This window comes from Lepisosteus oculatus, chromosome 2 (genome assembly GCF_040954835.1).
Source record: "Lepisosteus oculatus isolate fLepOcu1 chromosome 2, fLepOcu1.hap2, whole genome shotgun sequence".
NCBI lineage: Eukaryota > Metazoa > Chordata > Actinopteri > Semionotiformes > Lepisosteidae > Lepisosteus > Lepisosteus oculatus.
Window position 1 is genome coordinate 15,458,476 of NC_090697.1, and position 19,072 is coordinate 15,477,547.

The following is a 19,072-nucleotide window of genomic DNA, read 5'->3' on the forward strand; positions in this document are numbered from 1 at the left end:
GTGTGTGTGCACGTGCGCTCATGTTGGTCATTGAGAATTTCTGGGGTTCCTATGGGATGATGACTTGTAGGTGGTACTTGGATGCTTTGGTTAGATTAGGGGTGGTACTTGGTCCAAAAAGTTTGAGAACCACTGGCTTACAGTATATGACAGTGTTGCCCCTTGAATGCTCGTTCTGAATGCTTTGCACGTCAAAACACCTTTCTGCTAATGCGAATGAAACCTAAATTCGACCTTGAATTAAAAGAAGCGGTTCAAAAAATTGATAAATGAATGAAAACCTGTTCATCCCACAGCTGAAAAAAATAAAATAATATTTTTGCAATTTTCACTATATTTGGTTTGTTAAATACAATGTGCTCCCATGAACACTTTGGATAGCAAAAAATATTAACAAAAATAAATAATGACAGTGAGGAGCACAGCCAGAAGCTCCTGTTTAATACTTACAAGTGAAGTGAATACATTAAAAGTGAAGAGATTCCCAGACTCATTCATTTTTATTATTCAGGCCACCACAGCAGTGTGCATCTGCACAGTCCAAAGAAAAAAACGCCCGTATTTTTTTCCATCTTCAAATTCTTTAACTGCACAAAGGTTGATGGAGAATCTCAAGAAACATAAAGATCCCAGAAAGGAAGACATAAAATCTGTTCAATTATTTTTCCAGTACTTTGTTTACTTTTTAACAGTTTGACCAAAAAGAAAGGGGAAATAAAAACAGTAATTGAGAAGAGACCATGTACATTTAAATCATTCTCATTACTTTTAGTAGTACAGTCAGTTCTAGTTTATTTCAAGAAGGAAATAAGGAAATAAAAAGAATTTAGATGTTCACTGTGTAAAAAGCTAGCAGCAACTTGACTGGTCAAACAATCGACAATTCATCACAACAATATGGTTTTGTTCTTCTGTCCCCACTGCTTGGCCCTGCTCTGTAAAATTAGTCACTCTTTTAGACGAAATTCAGGCATCTCTCACCAACAAAGAACACAGCAGTCCAGCTGGGAGATGCATTCTTTTATTAAAGGCTTCTGTACTTCTGACACTGCAGTATTCACAAATTGCAATACAGAGTTCATTGTTCGGGTTTTGCTCTCTTCCACACTTCACTTCTCAGTTTCATCCTACGTATTGTCAAGAGGCAGAGGCTTGGAATCTATGACTTGAAATCAATTTGCTTAGAGTGTCAAGCAAAAAAACAAAAATTCCGGGGATATAACCAGTTGTTGGAGTCTGGAGTCTGATTTAAAAAGCTCTTTCTCCTATATTTTTAAAATTTCTTTTTATATGATACATTGTATGTATGTTTTTTTATGTGAGAAAATATGAGAACCTTTCAAACAGTTTTAACAAGAAATACGCAGAAACTAAACTTTTAATAACTTTCATAGGATTTTTAATAATTTCTAAATACCTTCTGATACACAGTAAATACTTCACCAGGGGTCAAATCATCATGGCTATTATTATTCAAATACACATCTCTCCAACAATATAGCAGATATTTTGTAAATGCTACTAGCGTTACTACAATACACAACAGGATCTGCATCCAGATATTTATTTAACAAATTGAATGTGCTTCTGTTCTGCTTTTGTTGGCAGAAACATTAAAACAAAATAAGCTTCAACGAAAAAGTTTTGTGATCAGGAATTAAATAATATGAAGTCAGAATATTTTAAAAACTAGTGTCATGCACTTTCAAAAGTCTTTAAACATAACAATTATACAGTTGTCATGATTCAATTCTTTTTCAGCATTTCTATAACGCCCACAGTTACAACAGCACTAGAAGCTCTGAAGCTTAATGTATTCATCAATTATCAAGAACAATTATGGATATCAATATTTCCTGCACAAGCAAAGACTACAATGTCCTTTGAACCATGCTGTACTAAAGCAATCAGTAGCTTAGACAGCTTGCAGTTCTAGCAATTATATAATTTTCTAACTAGGCACCTGTGTCTTTTGGATGAATACGGGTACATACAGTATATAGTTGGCATAAATGCAATTTGGCATTTGTTTTTGCTAAACCGTCGAGCAGTTTCACTGTATTAAGGGTACGTATATATCTGGAGAGAACTGTAGATGTATGAACAGATGCTGAAGTCGGCAGTTGCTGAATGCCTGAACTGTTGGTAAAGTGCCCAGCTGCTGTGGGCAGATGGTGAAGTTACATCTTATTTTATCAAATTAAGTCAACATATTACCCAGAACTGCCAAAGCCACTCAGGCAACACTTTAAAAACAAAACAACATGCAGTGTACTGACCCAGATATATTCCACATCAAAGCTCACATCAGAAAAATTATGCTATGACGTAAGACTCACAATTTGATAAATAAACAAACTGCCCCTTACCAGTCAACAAACTCCTCTAAAAACAGGCAAAGATGGGGTTTTCTGGAAGTGTATTAGAAGAGAAACCAAAATGCTTAAAAAGTGGGCAAAAATCTGCAGAACTTCATGTGTCTGCATGCCGCCTAGATGTCAACAAAATTAGCGGTGCAGTTTGATGGTATAGTCAGCATGCTGCCCCAGCTTTGGAGATGATGCTATTATCGCAGACTCCAGTTCACCACCTGGCTGTGGCTAATTCATGTTTGTGATGTCACAACAGATCAAGCTTGCCTTGCAAATTCACTGGCCGACTGAAGGAGACTTTGCACAAGTGATATACTGTATTCTTTGTGAAGTACTGTCAATAGTTAAGTCTGCATTTTGACTATAAGAGAAACATCAATTGACTAATTAGGCTATTAAGGTATAAAATAGTTGCCGAAAAACTAAGTCAGAGATTGAAATTGTGGAACTCGATTAATAGTTAATATTTACTGTCTACACATAAGAAACATCACTCCTGAAACTAGGCAATCATCTCAGAATGTAACAGAATAATTGCACAAACAAGCCAAAGTCTATTATTATTTTTCAAATCAAGTCCTTTGCAAAAGAAACTGGAGAAGAAAAGGATTGTGGGGGCTGGAGTGAGCTACCCAGCCATGTTATTGAAGTTGAGACCTTGGCTTCTTCCAAGAAACAGCTCAGATGAGATCCAATTACCTGCTAGCAACCAGACATGCTCAATGGCCCCTAGTTTGGAACTGTCTATTTGACTTACAGTATAATCATCACAGAAAATAAATCTATTCATTCATATTAAAAACAAATATCTATATGAATGACAAATAGGTCTTTTTATCCTGTAAAATCATAAGTTGTTAACAGATAATTATTATGAGATTATAGTAATTAGGCAATTACCATTTTTATTACATCATAGTAAAACAAAGGAATACAATGTGAAGATCAGACAAATCTCACTAAATCTAAAAATATTAATAAAAGAATTGTGGTACTAGCACATTAACATAAAGCTGCACCAACGTTATTCAAGTTTCTAATTACTAACTTCAAGCACTGGGCTCCAGTATCCATTTCCTTGATATCCCATTTTCCCCACAGTGTTTTATACCCGATTTAATAGGGGCTCCTGCAGCATAATGACTGCTACGTGTCACCCAGAACGCTGCAAAGGTACATACAACACAGGCCAAATTGATCTGTAATCATAGGTTTTGGTGATTTATCTGAAAACAAAAGACATTAATTGCCCCTTTAAGACAAGGATTATTGGACATAACGGTGATCACAGGATTGCCCAGGACTGTCCTGAAGCGCGAGGGCTTGAATTCAGTGGAAGTGGGTAGGAAGAAGCCAATGACCCCGATACAGATATTTACAGTACCTTCCGGTGGAGGGGGAGGGAACTCTTCTACATCCATGTCGAATGTTGGCTGTCTAGTGGATATTTATTCTTAACTCTGATGAAAATTCTTCAGCGCCAAGCATATCCCTACATGGAAAAAAAAGAGACCATTAACATGATGCACAACAGTACAAAATTACCTTTGAAAAACAAAATGATTTCTTAGCTATGGGAATAAAGGGCTGTTCATACAAACACCTCTGCTCAAAACCAATTGTGCAATCACTGTAATGTCACAAACATGAGCAAAGCTAGAATTACAGTGTAGCACTTGAAACAGTGTGCATTAATGTGGCTTTGCAAGCTAATTTCCCAGGGGTGCATTACATTTACAGCTGCTGTACTGTCTTACAGACAACAGCAAAAATTCAAGCCCTCCATCTGTAAATCCATTTAACCAGCTGTTTCGTCACACTCCCTCCTAATAACCATTGCTCCTGTATCTCTCGACTCACTAAACTTCAGTTCTGAGTCTTTTTATGGCTCTTTTATAAGTACTTGATGTGGAACTCTAATGTTCACTCTTGGTCCCGGAGGGCTGATCTGTCATCTGGTTTCCATTCCACCTTGGACCAGCAAGGTACTTGAGTCAACAGTCATGCTTACATAATTGGTCTAAATTACGACTAATTCCAGATCTTTCCTCATTGACAATTTTAAGGTCCTATAAAAAAGGATGTAGACCGACGTCCTCTACTGAGAGAGACCACCAGTTGCTGTCACGGTACTTTTTATATACACACACACAACTCTAGCAAATTCTAAAAGTATTTATGCGGACCACAATTTCAACTGTACGGCAGAGACGAGCTGTTAATGTTCTCTGAACAGCAGTGTCCTGATGAAGTCCTTTTCCAGTGAAGGAGAATGAACAGCATATGTTCGTATTTCTGTGTTGGTGGTCCAACGCCTTCGAAGTTTTTATCATTCCCAGGTTGTTTTGATCATTAGTGCTAATTGTGCTTATACTGTCCCTTCAGTATAGGGCTATCTTTATGCAACATTTGAGGAGTTGGAGGTTAAACAGAGAGCACGTCACTAAACACTTCTGTACATTTTTTTAATTCCACAAATTACATAAAGGACATCAAAAACCAAAATCCTATACAGAGAATTAGTAAAAACCCAAAGACAGAAAAGGTACACATAAAATTGTAACATGGGATACTTTACTGGGGGCTAGTCAGAGAATCTGACTCATTATTTGGCAAACACACTAAGGAATGTTTATCATGTGGTGTGAAGCTCTATACTGACCCCCATTTCTCTGATCTGGCCATCAACTACATTCTCTAGCTCCATGCAAATATTAAAACCTGATGGCTGGTGCTGAAGATGGAACAGTGAGAGCTGGGCTAATTTATCTGATAATCTAGATGCTGGCTATTTTTCTGATAATCATTCCAGATGCCCTGGACAACAGACTGTTATTTGTGGCCAAGATGTAACCATTAAAACGTATGCAGTTCTGGATATCTTAACTCCATATAAAGAAATCTATTCAAAAATGACTCCTCAGAATGTAACGATTCTCATGATTCTGCACATTTTATGTTAAAAAGACCCAGTAGAACCCATAAGAAACACATCTATATTTTTTGCATACTGTCATTTTAGCTCTAAAAGTGATGTTTCCACTTTATATCTTTCAAATAATATGAAACGTTTCAATTCCTATTATTTCGTTTTATAACTTCAGCAGCTTGCTTGGTGTTAGTTAATACATATCACGTACTACTGTTCATATAATTTGCCACTGTTAGTCTCCCTGTCACTAAATCAGTACTAGGCTGCTCTCTAATTGTCCTCACACATAACAGTACTGTTGTCTCTCTGTGGAAACCCTATGCATTAAGTAGTTCTCAGGTTTGAAAGCTGGCTGTACATTTAGGAAATGAAATAGAACAATGAGAAATGCTAAGGACTCTGTTTGAAGTGTAGCTGTGGGACAATTCAATAGCTGACAGGGGCTAGTAGTGACTCATAGTTCATCCAATATAGTCCAAACAATAAAATACAGATTCAGTGTAGCACCTTAAGAAGATGGAGTAAGTATCCTGTTTGGTTAAGAGAATAAGCGATTTATATACAGTATAATACCAGTGCAGATGAGAAGAGAAAAGAGGTGTCATAAGATTTTAATCTGTGACACAGTTAAAAATAAAAATATTTACAAATTAAAGCTGTTTCTCCCAAGTCATGTTTGAAGTTCAAGACAATACAGTAAAGGAAATGATTTCCTTTCCATTTTCATCCACTCTTTTTGAGTCCCACCTGTCCTGGTGTCTGTTATGGTTTGTCGGGGTAACTACAGTATAATGCCCCGACAGAAACCATGATATGGTATGTTCAATTCAATCTAAGCTTTAATGAAGAAAGCATTCTTAAACTGAACATATCCAGAGCACTCCAATTAAATTATTATGATACATAAAGTTGTTTTCTTTTAAAAATGAACCAATTCTTATCTTAATACCCTGTGTATATAAAACACATGCAGATGGCTTTGCTTTTGTTAAGCACTGCACTTGCTGTAACTAAATCTGCATTTTAAAGACAAATCTTGGCTCTTCAATAGGCTGCATGAATTCTAAACTACTAAGATAATGTAAGCTACTTAAAAACCTCAAACCTTTTTGAGTTCAGAAGAAGATTACTGCTTTGTGCAGAATGTAAACTGAACCTTTGGCTCCTGTGCCAATTGCAAATTACAAACCCAGTGCTTGATGGCATCTCCCTGGTTGTCAGAAGCCTCTTGCTTCAGCAGCAGACAATGGAAACCAGGCAACATGTTCTGCATTAGTAATGTGTGATTGACAAAAGGTTTAATTTAATCCAGGCTTTAGACTAGTCTAAACTATGATATAATTAATGTTAGACAGAACATTTCCATCGTGGACCAGCTTATAATAATTCATAAAAATGAGGAAAGGTGTCATTGATCATTGAAGGACATGTTTTATTGATGACATAAAGTTGCTTTATTTATTCTATATTTGAAAGTGGATATCAACACATGCTCTACATATATTTTACCTACAACACAAATTACAGCCATAAGTACACAACAAGTCTTTAAATCTCAGGAGATTCCAATATTCAATAGCTAATGTGTATGTGTGTGTGTGTGTGGGGGGGTGATTTGCTATGAAAGATACATTTGCTCCATAAAACAAAAACCTTTCAAGACTGCGCACAGTATGTAAATTAAATTGTATATAATAATATACAGACTACAAACAACATATTTTAGATGTTTTTGGTTCGGGAGAGAAAGGAGACTTCTTCACATTGTTTTTACAACAGCGAAACCAAAGTGTCATTATACTGTATGCGTGTGTTAAAGTACTTATTCAAGCAGAATCTCTTTACCTGCATACCACTCCAGGTCTTTTCTGTATAAATCTAGATCAAATACTCAATATTTCAGTAGTGCAAGTTTAACTTTCGCAATCATTAGAATTTGATTTATCTTCTACTCCTCAAAGATATTTGTGAATTTAAAGTGTTGTAGACTGTAAGTAGAATTACAGTATGCTACACACATGTACAGTATACTTTAAACCCTTTTAACAATATAATTGAAGGGTATCGCAGGACTTTATTTAAATGTTTTAGATTAGTTCATTAGCAGACTTTATACTCATATAATTAATGTTTTGTGATGACTGGCCTTTTTATTTTTATGTTTATGCAAAAAATAATAAAAAAAGTAATATAAAAAAGAAAATGAAATGATTTAGATTCATGACCTATTTAAAAACAGAAAATCCAGATTAGCCAAACAAATCCAGATTAGTCCTCTCTTTCTTCGTGAATTTCTTGATCTAAATGCTAGGGTGGAATGGGTTGGAATTATATAAAAATATGTTCTAGGCTAATAAGAACAAATAACAATTGTATCTAGATTTTGAGTAGCTACTTTTACCTTTCTGTTGTGCTACATACTGTATTGCAATTTGCATTAGGTGTAAAGTATGAAGGAGGATTCAGTCTCGTGTTATGATTGTTTACTTAGAGCCTCTAGTAAACCACTACGTAAACCCAAGAGTTTCAGTGAGGCAAGGGTTTTGAAAAAAGGAAGAGATAGCAACACAGTGAGAAAGGTGTTATAAATAACAAAAGAGTTAAATAAATTGTTTTAAACTCCTATAAAGGTTAGTCATTTATTTTATTTAATATCACTGGAGGTTCACTAAACATATGCAGTGCTCCTTGCTTAAACTGTACATACTGTATACCTCAGAAAGTTTAAATTCCTCAGTTAACACGTTATTGATTAATGACTTGAATGCTATCCTATAAGCATTAAGCTTAAGTATGAAACTATGGCATATTAGAAAATAAAATGATGCTGTTAATTTTCTGTTTCTGCCATCACTATTTATGCTTATGCATAGTTTAGTAAAGCAATAACTTCACTTGTACTGTAGTCAGCCCCTGACTGCAGCTACTGTGCAGTAGATGCCCTGTGTTGATTCAAACAGGGATCACAAGGATTTACTTCAGTGTCCATCTACACCAACAGTATTAAGGGCACTTTTTCAATGTTCTGTTTTGTTTTACCCTGTAATTCTTGAACAGAAAAAAAGGAATAAAGACACAAATAAAAATGTGGAAAAAGAGAAAATGTAAACTTTAATTAAAAGCCTGACTAAAAACCATAGCTGTGGAGCATGGCAACAGAAAGGACTACTAAAAGGTGAGCCTTAGCAGAGCACAGAGCTCTGCTTGGCACATCAGGAGAGACAGATGATAAATACTGCATGCCAAAAGAAAATGTTAAAATGAATGTGCTGGGTAATGGGGGGCCTGTAAAGCTAAGTGAGAATTGGGGTGATATGGTCATAGAGCCCTGAAATCCAGCAGTGGAGTTTGGACAGTCTAAAGGTTGATTAGAGAGTGAGTGAGGAGACTACTGGATTATTACAGTAATCCATCTGAGATGTGATGAAGACATGAATTAGGGTTTCTGCAGCAGTGTAATCAAGAAAAGACTGAATACGGGCATTACTTAGGTGAAAGTAAGGGATGTTACAGATGGCTTTAATTTGTGCATCAGAACAGATCTCTGTATCAAACCAGACCCTGAGATTTTTCATTGTAGGGCATAATCTGAAGCTTGTTTCCAAGTAGGAAGGATTTTAAATGAGATGTATCTTCATTGGGATTTATGATCAGTTTTCATCATATTTAAATGGGGGAAATTTCAGCTCAACCAGGTCTCAATTAACCTCACACAGTTTGACAGAATCCCAGCGGTACAACGGAATGTTCGAACAAGACAGAGATGTAAAGCTGAATGTTGTCAGTGTAAAAATGAGAGGGGACACCCTTTTTGTCAATAAAACTGCTTAATGGGACTAAATGGATTAAAAACAGAATAGGTTTTAGGATACAGTCTTGGAGGACACCAGGAGAGAGTGAGGCAATTTTGGACTTATTAACTTATTAATGGCAAAAAAAGTGTTCCCTGTTTGACAAACAAAACGTAAACTATGCATATTGCCTTAATGGGGATGTCTGCGCTCAAGACCACCTATTAAATTAGGAAATGCTGTAAGAAATGTTTAGATCAATACACCTAGCTACAGGGAGTAGAAGATAGTACATACACAGTGGATATTATACACGAATATTCCCAGGTAATTCATGAAACCCCCGTTCAACAATATTCACTAATGCATTGTCCGGAAATTGTCTGAAATGCGTGCAAAAACTGTTTTAAACTGTTTTTTGCAAACACCACTTTTCTTATTGCATGACACACTGACACTGTACTGAAACCCTCCGAGTCAACTTACAATGAAAAAGCTGCACCAGTCACTAGGACCTTCTGCCCAGTGCACAGAGTTCACATTTCCGTTAATGCTGCGCTACGATGTGCAGTATTAATAAGGTAGGTGCTAAAGACATTGTGAATGTAAAACTGTACCCTGTCTGCTGAAATCATATCTTTCAATAGAAATTATCAACAAACTGTATCAACTGTATCAAGGGTTTTGGCGATCTTTAAACTTTCATTCTCTCCGCAAAGCTCTAATGTCAACTGAATCCCTGACGTGATTTTTTTTGCAGGAGACTGATTTGTCTGTGACTTGAGCTCAACCACTAAGTATAGTACAGTTACTTAACCAAATACAATTTAATCATTCTTCGTGAAACTGAAAATCCAGATATTCTTTTCAACATACTTAGTAAAGTTATCTGGCTAACTGAGAAATCTCACTTTGCGAAACATAATATATTACTAGCATGTTGCCCCTTTCATCTACAAATTATATTAGCATCCCTAAATACTTGATTTTAAATTACAGTTTGTTAAAGATGTTAAAGGCCTTTTAAGTTGAACATTTGAATATTTTTTCTTCATGCATGAACCCCTGCTATATTAAGCACAAAAGGTGAACAGCTCCAGAGGCTGTTATTTGTTTTGTCTATGAAGTTGTGATGTATATCACATACCAAACCGTCACAAAAGAACTTGAAAGGTAGTCTAAGATTAGTTTTGCTTTGGAGCACAAAAGAATTTGGGGAATTAAAGTATGTGCACATTAGACATAAAGGAGTTTAGTAAAGTACAGATTGAGTACAGACACAAATTAAGTTTAGCATAGATTTGTTTTAATGAAAAACACATTACTCCTTTGATTACTGATGTTCAATTAGATTCAGGATTTCAGACAACTGACTAAAATGATTATACATTGTTATCCATGGAAAGGCAGCTCAGTTCTGGAGTGGTTTAGTCACATGAGAGTCAAATAATAAAGGGTCAGATAAATAAAACTTGTGAGTCGCAAAGGTCCATCAATTTAGGTTACTTAAGATCTATTAAATGAGGTTTTCAGTGGTAATTTGATAGAAGGTACACTGCAAGGGTCATAGGACAAGTATTTGAACACCAACAAAGTTTAAAATACTTTTGAGGTTCCTTATATTGTGCTCTTTAACAGCCACAGCCTGTCTGCAAGTTCCATATGCTGCCCAAGGGGATCAAATCCACACCCACTTTCATTCATGCCAGAAATGTTTACCTTTCCCTTCATTGTACTTAACTAAATAGCCAAGTCATTTAGGTCTTCCTTTCCTTAACTGTAAGACAATTACTCAAGACCCATACTTAAGACATGATTTGTATTCATGATGACCAAGACCTTCCTTACTTCAACATTACCAGTGCTTATACTGTAAGTCAAGGAATGTTTTCATCCTAGGCCAACACAGCCAGCAGCAAGAAAGTCTACTTCTGCTACTATTCTAATAGACTCTGTTATTAGGTACAGTACAGTATAATGTGTACAGAGGAACATTTGTCAATACTGTACTTGTGAAATGAGCCTAACATTTCTTTAAATGTGAATCTGTGGGAACTGGGGTAACTTATCGCTGCAAATGTAAAACTTACTATAAGAGACTAGATGACAGGTTTCATGTCTTCACAAGCCTGTGGAGCTCCCGAAGCATTGTTCTGGCAGAAAGCCCCCCAGACAGGCAGAAGCTAAAGACCTACAGTAAAACCACAAATCAGATTACAGTTGGCATTCCCTTACCCACATCAACTAAAATAAAGTGAACATTTTCCTTCATAAGAACTGTGCTGCACTTGCCAGCAACATTTCGAACTAAAAAAAAAAAACTGATCTCCTTACCTATTCTTGTATTAAAACTGAACACAAGAGATAAAAATCATTACATTAGTGTGAAATTGGGGACAACTGGTTAACTGCTTTATTCAATTTCATATTACTTTTCTGTTTCTCACACAACATACTGTTGGTCTGCTCAAAGGCTTCTCCTACTTATGTTGGAGAGAACAAGCTTTATGTTATGAGAACCTCTGTATATCCGTGATAAATTATTTGGTCAAAAACCTCAGTGTTCCAGACCAAACTGGTCTTTCCAAACAATACCAACTCATTTCCCTTACTGTATATAACACACACCTGCCAATATTCACCTGGAGTTCTCCTACATAGAAGATTAGATGGAGAAGTGACAAACTGCTTACTAGCTCAATTAAGGGTGGACCATTAGGAAGGTCAGATTGCACAAAAGGGGAGTGGAATTTAAACAAGATACTAGGATAAACTAATTTTTCAAAAATTGCCAAGGGATCTTTACTGATCTAGGGGTCACGGCCTTTGCTGAACATTTTAGCACTCTCTACAGTATAGTACCCCTGGTCACCATACTAGGGCACTAGTTTAGATGTGTAGGTCCACAGCAAAAAAGTACTTGTATACCAACACCATTTAAAGAAGTGATGTTTATCGAAAGGCTCCCCATTCTACAGCTGTCCAGTCCTGCCTTGCTTAGGCTCTGAGATCAGGACAAATCAGGCTGGAAGATGGGAACGCCACCATCACTAATGATCATGAGACCATGTACTGGAGGGAGGTGAGTCGGTTGGTATCATGGTGTGTTACCAGTCTATTAAAACCAGGTATTTGAACAGCTTCTTTCTTAGGTCCTGGTAATTTTGCTTAACCAGAATTCCTACTTACATGTGCGCTGTCTAAGTAATGTCTACTGTCTTGTTTGTGAATGTTTGTGAATTGTGTACTGTAGCACCAAGTACACCAGAATAAATTCATTGGCGAATAAAGGTGATTATAATTCTGATTAATTTAATAAATAATGACACATGGGCCTTAAAGAAATACACATTTTAATTAAGCACAAAACATGTTCATATCCAAGTAATTTTATTTTATCACCAAAGAAATCCCATGTTAAAAAACAAGAACCACATCTGGCTGTGTGTCACTTACTATTTAAGAAGTACAGGACCATTCAATTCCCATTATAACCAGGTTCCTTATGAAGATATGCAATGGCAGCACTGCAGTAACCATTAGGTACAACAGAAATTGCCATTCTAACCATATACCCAAGAAATCACATACTACTCACTGACTGTCAGTAACAATACTGGACATAATAATTGTTCAGAGTAATATTAGTAGAGCACCAGGCTGTTCACACATGAAACATACAATGGGATTGTATTATCACAGGAGAAAATTGCTTAAATTAAATTGCAATGGTAGCTCCCATGGTTAAATGTTTCAAAATACCCGATATCTGTGAAAGTATTGTAATGGGGCAGTAACACAGGACATTTTCATAAGTGTTTATACAGCACTAGTTAAACAGGCAACAGAGCAACTTGTGGCAGAGATGTTGTTCTATTGCACAGGAAACAAAAACATCAATGTCCAAGGAGAGAGTGTACCTTTTATGAAAAAAGGGACAAAAATATAAAATATCAAATATTTACTGTTTTATACAGTAGCTGTTGATATTAAGGATTGCATTTTTTTACATGCACCCCAGTCTTTGCAAATTCAGATTACAGGAGCAAGACTTAAAGGGAATGAAGCATTTTATTACGAATTTTACAACTGGCCTATGAGACAACCTTTTTCCAATTGTATCCAAAAATTCAATATATAAATAGACATTTCACCAAAATATGGATTTAAGCGCTTCTTTAAATGCTATCAATAACTCTTGATAACAAAATGGCTTTTTAAAAACCTGAGCTTTTGCTTTTTCGAAAACATGTAATGGTATTGGAAATTCAAGGAATTTAAGAAACAAGGAATAACTATTACAAACCCTTATACAAATGTTGAAAGCTATATCTACAGCAAAATGGCACCTTAAAAATATGAAGGATAAAAAAAGAAGGATATTTTATCAAAATAATTTGCATAACTAACAGAAAATGAAATGAATAATGTACACAATTGTAGCATTAAGTCTGTCCAACTAATTTGACAGAAATGGTGTAGGGCATGCCTGCTCTGAATGGGCTGGACACACAGTAGCTCCAGGCCAGCTCTTGTCCATGACTAACAGATGTTATAATATTGCTAAAAGGCATCAATCAGCTTTGGAATCAAATGCTTCACAAATGTAAGAAGAGCACTCATTAATCGGTGTGCTCTATTTCCACTACAAAATTAATGTGAAAAACAATTTCAAGATACATTTCTAAGGTTTTTTAGCAACAAGGCAAAATTTGTACCCCATTTTCTGAAAGCTGTCTTCTGTATTTTATGTCAGCATTTACCAATCCAATAAGGGTATAAAAAGTCCACCTTACATCGCAACAAAAGAATTAAAGATTTTCATATTTACAATTATAAAAGTGGATTTCCCTGTACATTAAGCAGAAAAAAATATAATAATGAAAAAATAAGTTTTTATATAGGCATAGTGTGAACCTCTTTTGAGCTGTTAATCCTTTAATTTCAAGTTTCAACACACTTTCACAATGATGTCTACCCAAGTGTTTAAAATATATTGCTTAAAGGAGCAGTTAAAATGTCCCACCACATACAGATTAATTTTTAAATGTAGGGTAAGTCATTTTTCATTAATTTTACACTAGAAGTTAATCCATCCTAAATGTGTGGGTTAGACATCAATGAATACAGACAGTGTGGAGGAGATCCCACCTAGTAACCACCTAACGATGCAAGAATGTAATTGTTTCTTAGTGACTAAAAGCGTGTAAGGTCATGCTACTTTTAAAGCAGCTGCAGAAATGCTAAGCTACTCTATTATAAAAGTTTAGAAAGCAGAACTTTCAACTATTTTTCAAAACCATTGTCAGCTTCTAAAAAAGACATACTGAATATATTCAGAGCTTTTATAAAAACTTCAGTTCAATTAATATAGTACAGTATGTGTTGTACAACTATCACATTTCCGCCTGTACACAATGAAAAAGACAGCCTATTAGATAAACAGTATAAAAGAGATTTACTATACATACTGTTCTGATGGATACACTGGATTTTAAGGATGATACAGTACAGCATACAATACCACACGATTGTCAGTTATGAGCTCCAATTAATGTATTCTAGAGACAACACAGTCTTATCTGAATACAAGAAAACACACAGGCATTCTGTTTAGTCTACATTTTCTGGTAGAAGACAACCTATGATGTAAAAACATCCGTTAAAATCGTACTGGGACAAAATGATGCTGTTATAAAAACATTTATATATTAAAAACCATTATATAAAAACTTGAAAAACATCTTAAAGCATTCACATAAACTTATAATACCTTGCAACATACAATATGGCCCAACGTGGAAGTTGTGACCTTTTACGATGCATACAATGAAATGACGCAGTGACTATGAAAAAATATACAGTACATGCTCAGTGAACTACTTCATTGGGCTAACCTTATTTTCATTTTATTAATTATTTGTAGTTGTGATTCATTATATCTATTATGTATTTTATCAATTGTAAGTTACCCTGGATAAAGGTTTTCATTTTCAGATTTTACTGTCTACTGTATTGATACTCTGATTACACATCTACAAAATAAACCACATGATGAGGATGCTCACTTTGTTTCAGAGAAGACAGCTGAGATCCAGAAACCAGTTTTGCATTCCGAATGGATTTCAGTATTTCAAAATAGAAGGAACAAGCACGTCAGTTCCCTTGTAACCTACGATTAGGTCTGTGCCAAATGACTGCTATTGTACTCCATGTAGCGAGAAGCTTTGAAGCGCCAATTAGCCATGAAACACATCATTTTCCGCTCTTTAAATACAAGAAGAAGTGTGCAAAGGGTCTTAATATACACACTTATTAGCTGGAATTTGGCTTGTCATAAGCACTTGCTTTAAACTGATAATGGCTTGTAATGTTGTAGTATCACCCATCTGCAGCTTAACGCTGACAGTAGGACATACTCTCACGCCAATGGCAATATCTCTTGCTCTTCTGTGTTTAACATGATTTACCATAGTGACACAAAATGCAAATACTGAAAGCAAAACTAAAAAGATTAGCACATAACTGAATTCATGAACACTTTCCCCATCCATCCATTTTCTAACCACTTCTTCAGATGCAGGGTTGCCAGTGCCTATCCTGGCAAGGAGCAGGAGCAAACAGGGTATACGCTAGAAGGGATGCCAGTCTATCGCAAGGGCACACACAGAAACAGACACGCACACACTCACACCAGGGCCAGTCTTCCCAGAAGCCAATTAACCTGAAAACACTGGGAGAGCATACAAATCCTATACAGAGAGCAATGTGCTGCCCATGATTCTACAAATGAAACAAAAAAAAAGGCTTACACAATTTATTATTCTATAGTTACTTTTGTAACTTTTTGAATTTGTCACACACGTGCATGTGAAATCATTCATGCATGATCTGAAAGCCATTTATTCTTGGTAAGGATCACAGAGGCACAGGGTGCAAGGTAAGACTAAGCTCAAGACAAGGACAAGGACTAGGGTTACCAGTACACTGCAGGCAGCACACACGACCATGACATAAGAAACAGCAGGGGGGAGGAGCATGCAAACTCCACACAGAAAGTATTCCAACCCAGACCCAAGAGATGTGATCCAGCAGTGCTAACCCAAATTCTACAGTTATCATGATCTTTTGGCGCACCAGAACCGGCCACTGTCTAGGGAATGGTATTGTGCGTGCTAGTCATGAGCAACAGGGATCGGATCCCAGCAGGCTGATGTCACAGGCTGATGCCTATCGGTCGCTGAGGCTGCATTGCAGGGAAGCAGGAAACCGTGGGGGAAGAGGGCCAGTCACACATGGAGTGTCTTGTGCCACAGCAGATCAGCAGCTTCCACTGGAAAGTGTGGAACGTATTTGACTCATATCTAAATTGAGTGTTCAATATTAGACTGACAGGAGAAACAACGCACGTCAGGAAGACTTAAAGTGTGTCCACTTGATTGAAGGCCAAAGAAAATCATGGTTTCCATGAAGCTATAGCCCGAGTATTTTGATGGCCTGGATTTGTTTTTTACATATCTTAGAAATACAGTATTCCCTTACTCTACTGTATGCGAGCTTATGCAGTTTTGTGTATTCGTGCAGAATTTTATGTATACCATTTCACCTTGTGAAACCCCCAAAAGTTTGAGTGTACACAAGTTCAAGAAACAGCCATGGTGCGTGTTGGCTAGAGAGTTCTTTTCACGAGCAGCCACGTGGTCTGATCTCGTTCTTTCACAGTCGGCCTCCCTTGTGAGTAGATGTGTCCGCAATTCCTCTCACATTCTTAGTGTTCTGTGCAGATCAGTGTACATGATTGCACTGGGCATTGATGGTTATTGATATTTCATTGTGCAAAAAAGTGTTAGGAATAGTGATTTTCTAAATAAAATATTAGTTTAATAAGGAATAAATGAGCAAATTAAAATGGCTCCTAAGTGTATGAGAAAAGATGGGTCCAGTGTTGCTCAGCGATCTAGATCTGTGACGAGTTTAGAAGAAAAAATGTTAAGTGTTTTATAAGTTGTGTGAAAGACTGTGCAAAAGAGTTGTGGGTCGGCTCTTTGGTGTAAATGTATCTACAATTCATACAATAAAGGAAAGTAAGGAAGCTATCAGAGTAAGAGTAAGAAGTGGCACAGTGACATCGCTTAAGGTCTTGTACAAGCCATGTGTCGTCACAGCAATTAAGTAAGAATTATGTCAGAAACCCATCTAAAATCTAACCATTCAATAGTTTTTTCCAAATATAGTGTTTTCTTTGTTATTGTTTTACTCTATTTGTCACTCTACTGTAGGTAAAAACAAATATCTGAGAGATTTTAACAGGGTAAACTTTGACTTCAGTTCCCCTAACCCTATTTTTCTAAAAGGGTCTTCAGCTTACCTACTGTACCACCCTACATTGAGGGCTTTCAGGAACACAACAAGAATTACTTATTTTATCTAAAAACTGCCAAAATACAAAATAGCTCACAGTAATCACAAAAAGTTTTGGATAGTTGCTTTGCAAATTATCAATAATCTGAGTAATCTCTTCATTAAATGGATTTTAAGAAGTAGATCGCTCGTTTGTTTTGACATGTGCTACATGCTAATAATTTAATCTAAAAGCACTAATAACAGATCATGTCTGTGTCTGAGAAAAAAGGCTTTGAAACGGGTTTTTATAGAAAATAAATGCAGAAATAACGAAAGAGAAGTTAATCAACACAAGTATTAAGATAATATACAGTAATACGTACAGTAAGAGATGCTGTTGATATTATCTAGTTATACTACTTTCAAACCCATTGCAGATAGTTATACAGTACACCATCGGTCCCCTTTCAAAGCATCACTTGAGAGACAGCTCAACAGCAATGCCATGCCATCACAACAAGATTTCCACGGTAAACGATAATTTCACAGCAAGAAAATAGACACTTTGCTTTTTCTTGGAACTTCTGGCTTTTGCAATTTCATCAAGGTTTATCTGTGTTTCGACTTTGTTGCCTGCAAAACTTTAGGCATAACTGTGAATGTCAACAAACACACAACTTCACTGCCACCAGCTTTAGTGTTTGAAACAGTCCTGAAGGACTAAATATCAGAAAATGTAAACACCAAATTCTCATTACCATTATGATGAATGATCGATTATAGGTCTACTTTAATGAATGATCTAGGCACAAGGTCATTTAGCTGAAAATTAAGTTATTTATAGTTAATAAAATTGAAAACTGCATTATGGCTAGTTTGTAAAAATTGTATAGATATCTAAGCACATTAATACAAAATATAAAAACAATAGGTCTATACTATACAGGTACTGTATAGATCTTCTTTATATAAATCTGTATCCGACCACTTTTTCCCATCTGAATCAAGTAGGTCAGATGTTTGCTGAGCAAATTAACATATGCAAGTAACACTCTGCCTACCAGTTTTCAAACAGTGATGTAAACCGAACTGGACAAGCACGGCACCCAACAAGCAAAGATCAAAGAGTTCACTGTGCTGAACGGATTTTCCTTTGAAAAGCCAACCGTAGCTAATTACAGCACACTAATAGCACTGATTGAGTCTGTTCTTTACAGCATAGGGCGAACTTCATCATTGAAAAACACACAAAACCCCAAACAACAACCCCAGAAGAGTTCTAAGCCATGTCAGAGCAAGACAATTAGCAATTTCTAAGAGTTCTTAACCTTTTCTTCCTATGAGACCCCTTTTCAAGAAATCCCCTCTCAATAAGCAACCTAACAAAATGAAAATAAAATCAAACTGAAGTCAAAAATGTATTACAAATAATATTAAGGGTGACTATAAAAGCATAAATGAAAGTCCACAAATTTGCTATGGGTACCGTCAGTCCAGATTCAAAGACTCGCTACTTCAAAAAGACAGCACAGGAAAGACATAAAAATTAACTATGTGCTTTGGTTTTATGAGCAGAGTCATCTTAAAACTACGTGATATATCAAGCAAACCCCTCCTGGAATATTGTGGTCAGT

General features: G+C 36.1%; 1 protein-coding gene across 2 annotated transcripts in view; it reads right to left on the reverse strand.

The window, feature by feature from the left end:
- The window catches only part of arhgef10 (Rho guanine nucleotide exchange factor (GEF) 10), a 99,838-nt gene that overhangs the window by 77,365 nt on the left and 3,401 nt on the right, over window positions 1-19,072 (reverse strand). For both annotated transcript variants that reach the window (XM_015357889.2, XM_015357881.2), the window contains exon 2: window positions 3,757-3,864. In XM_015357889.2, coding sequence (XP_015213375.2) covers window positions 3,757-3,793 — 37 coding nt within the window. In that variant the 5' untranslated portion in view covers window positions 3,794-3,864. The remainder of the gene's footprint in view (window positions 1-3,756; window positions 3,865-19,072) is intronic.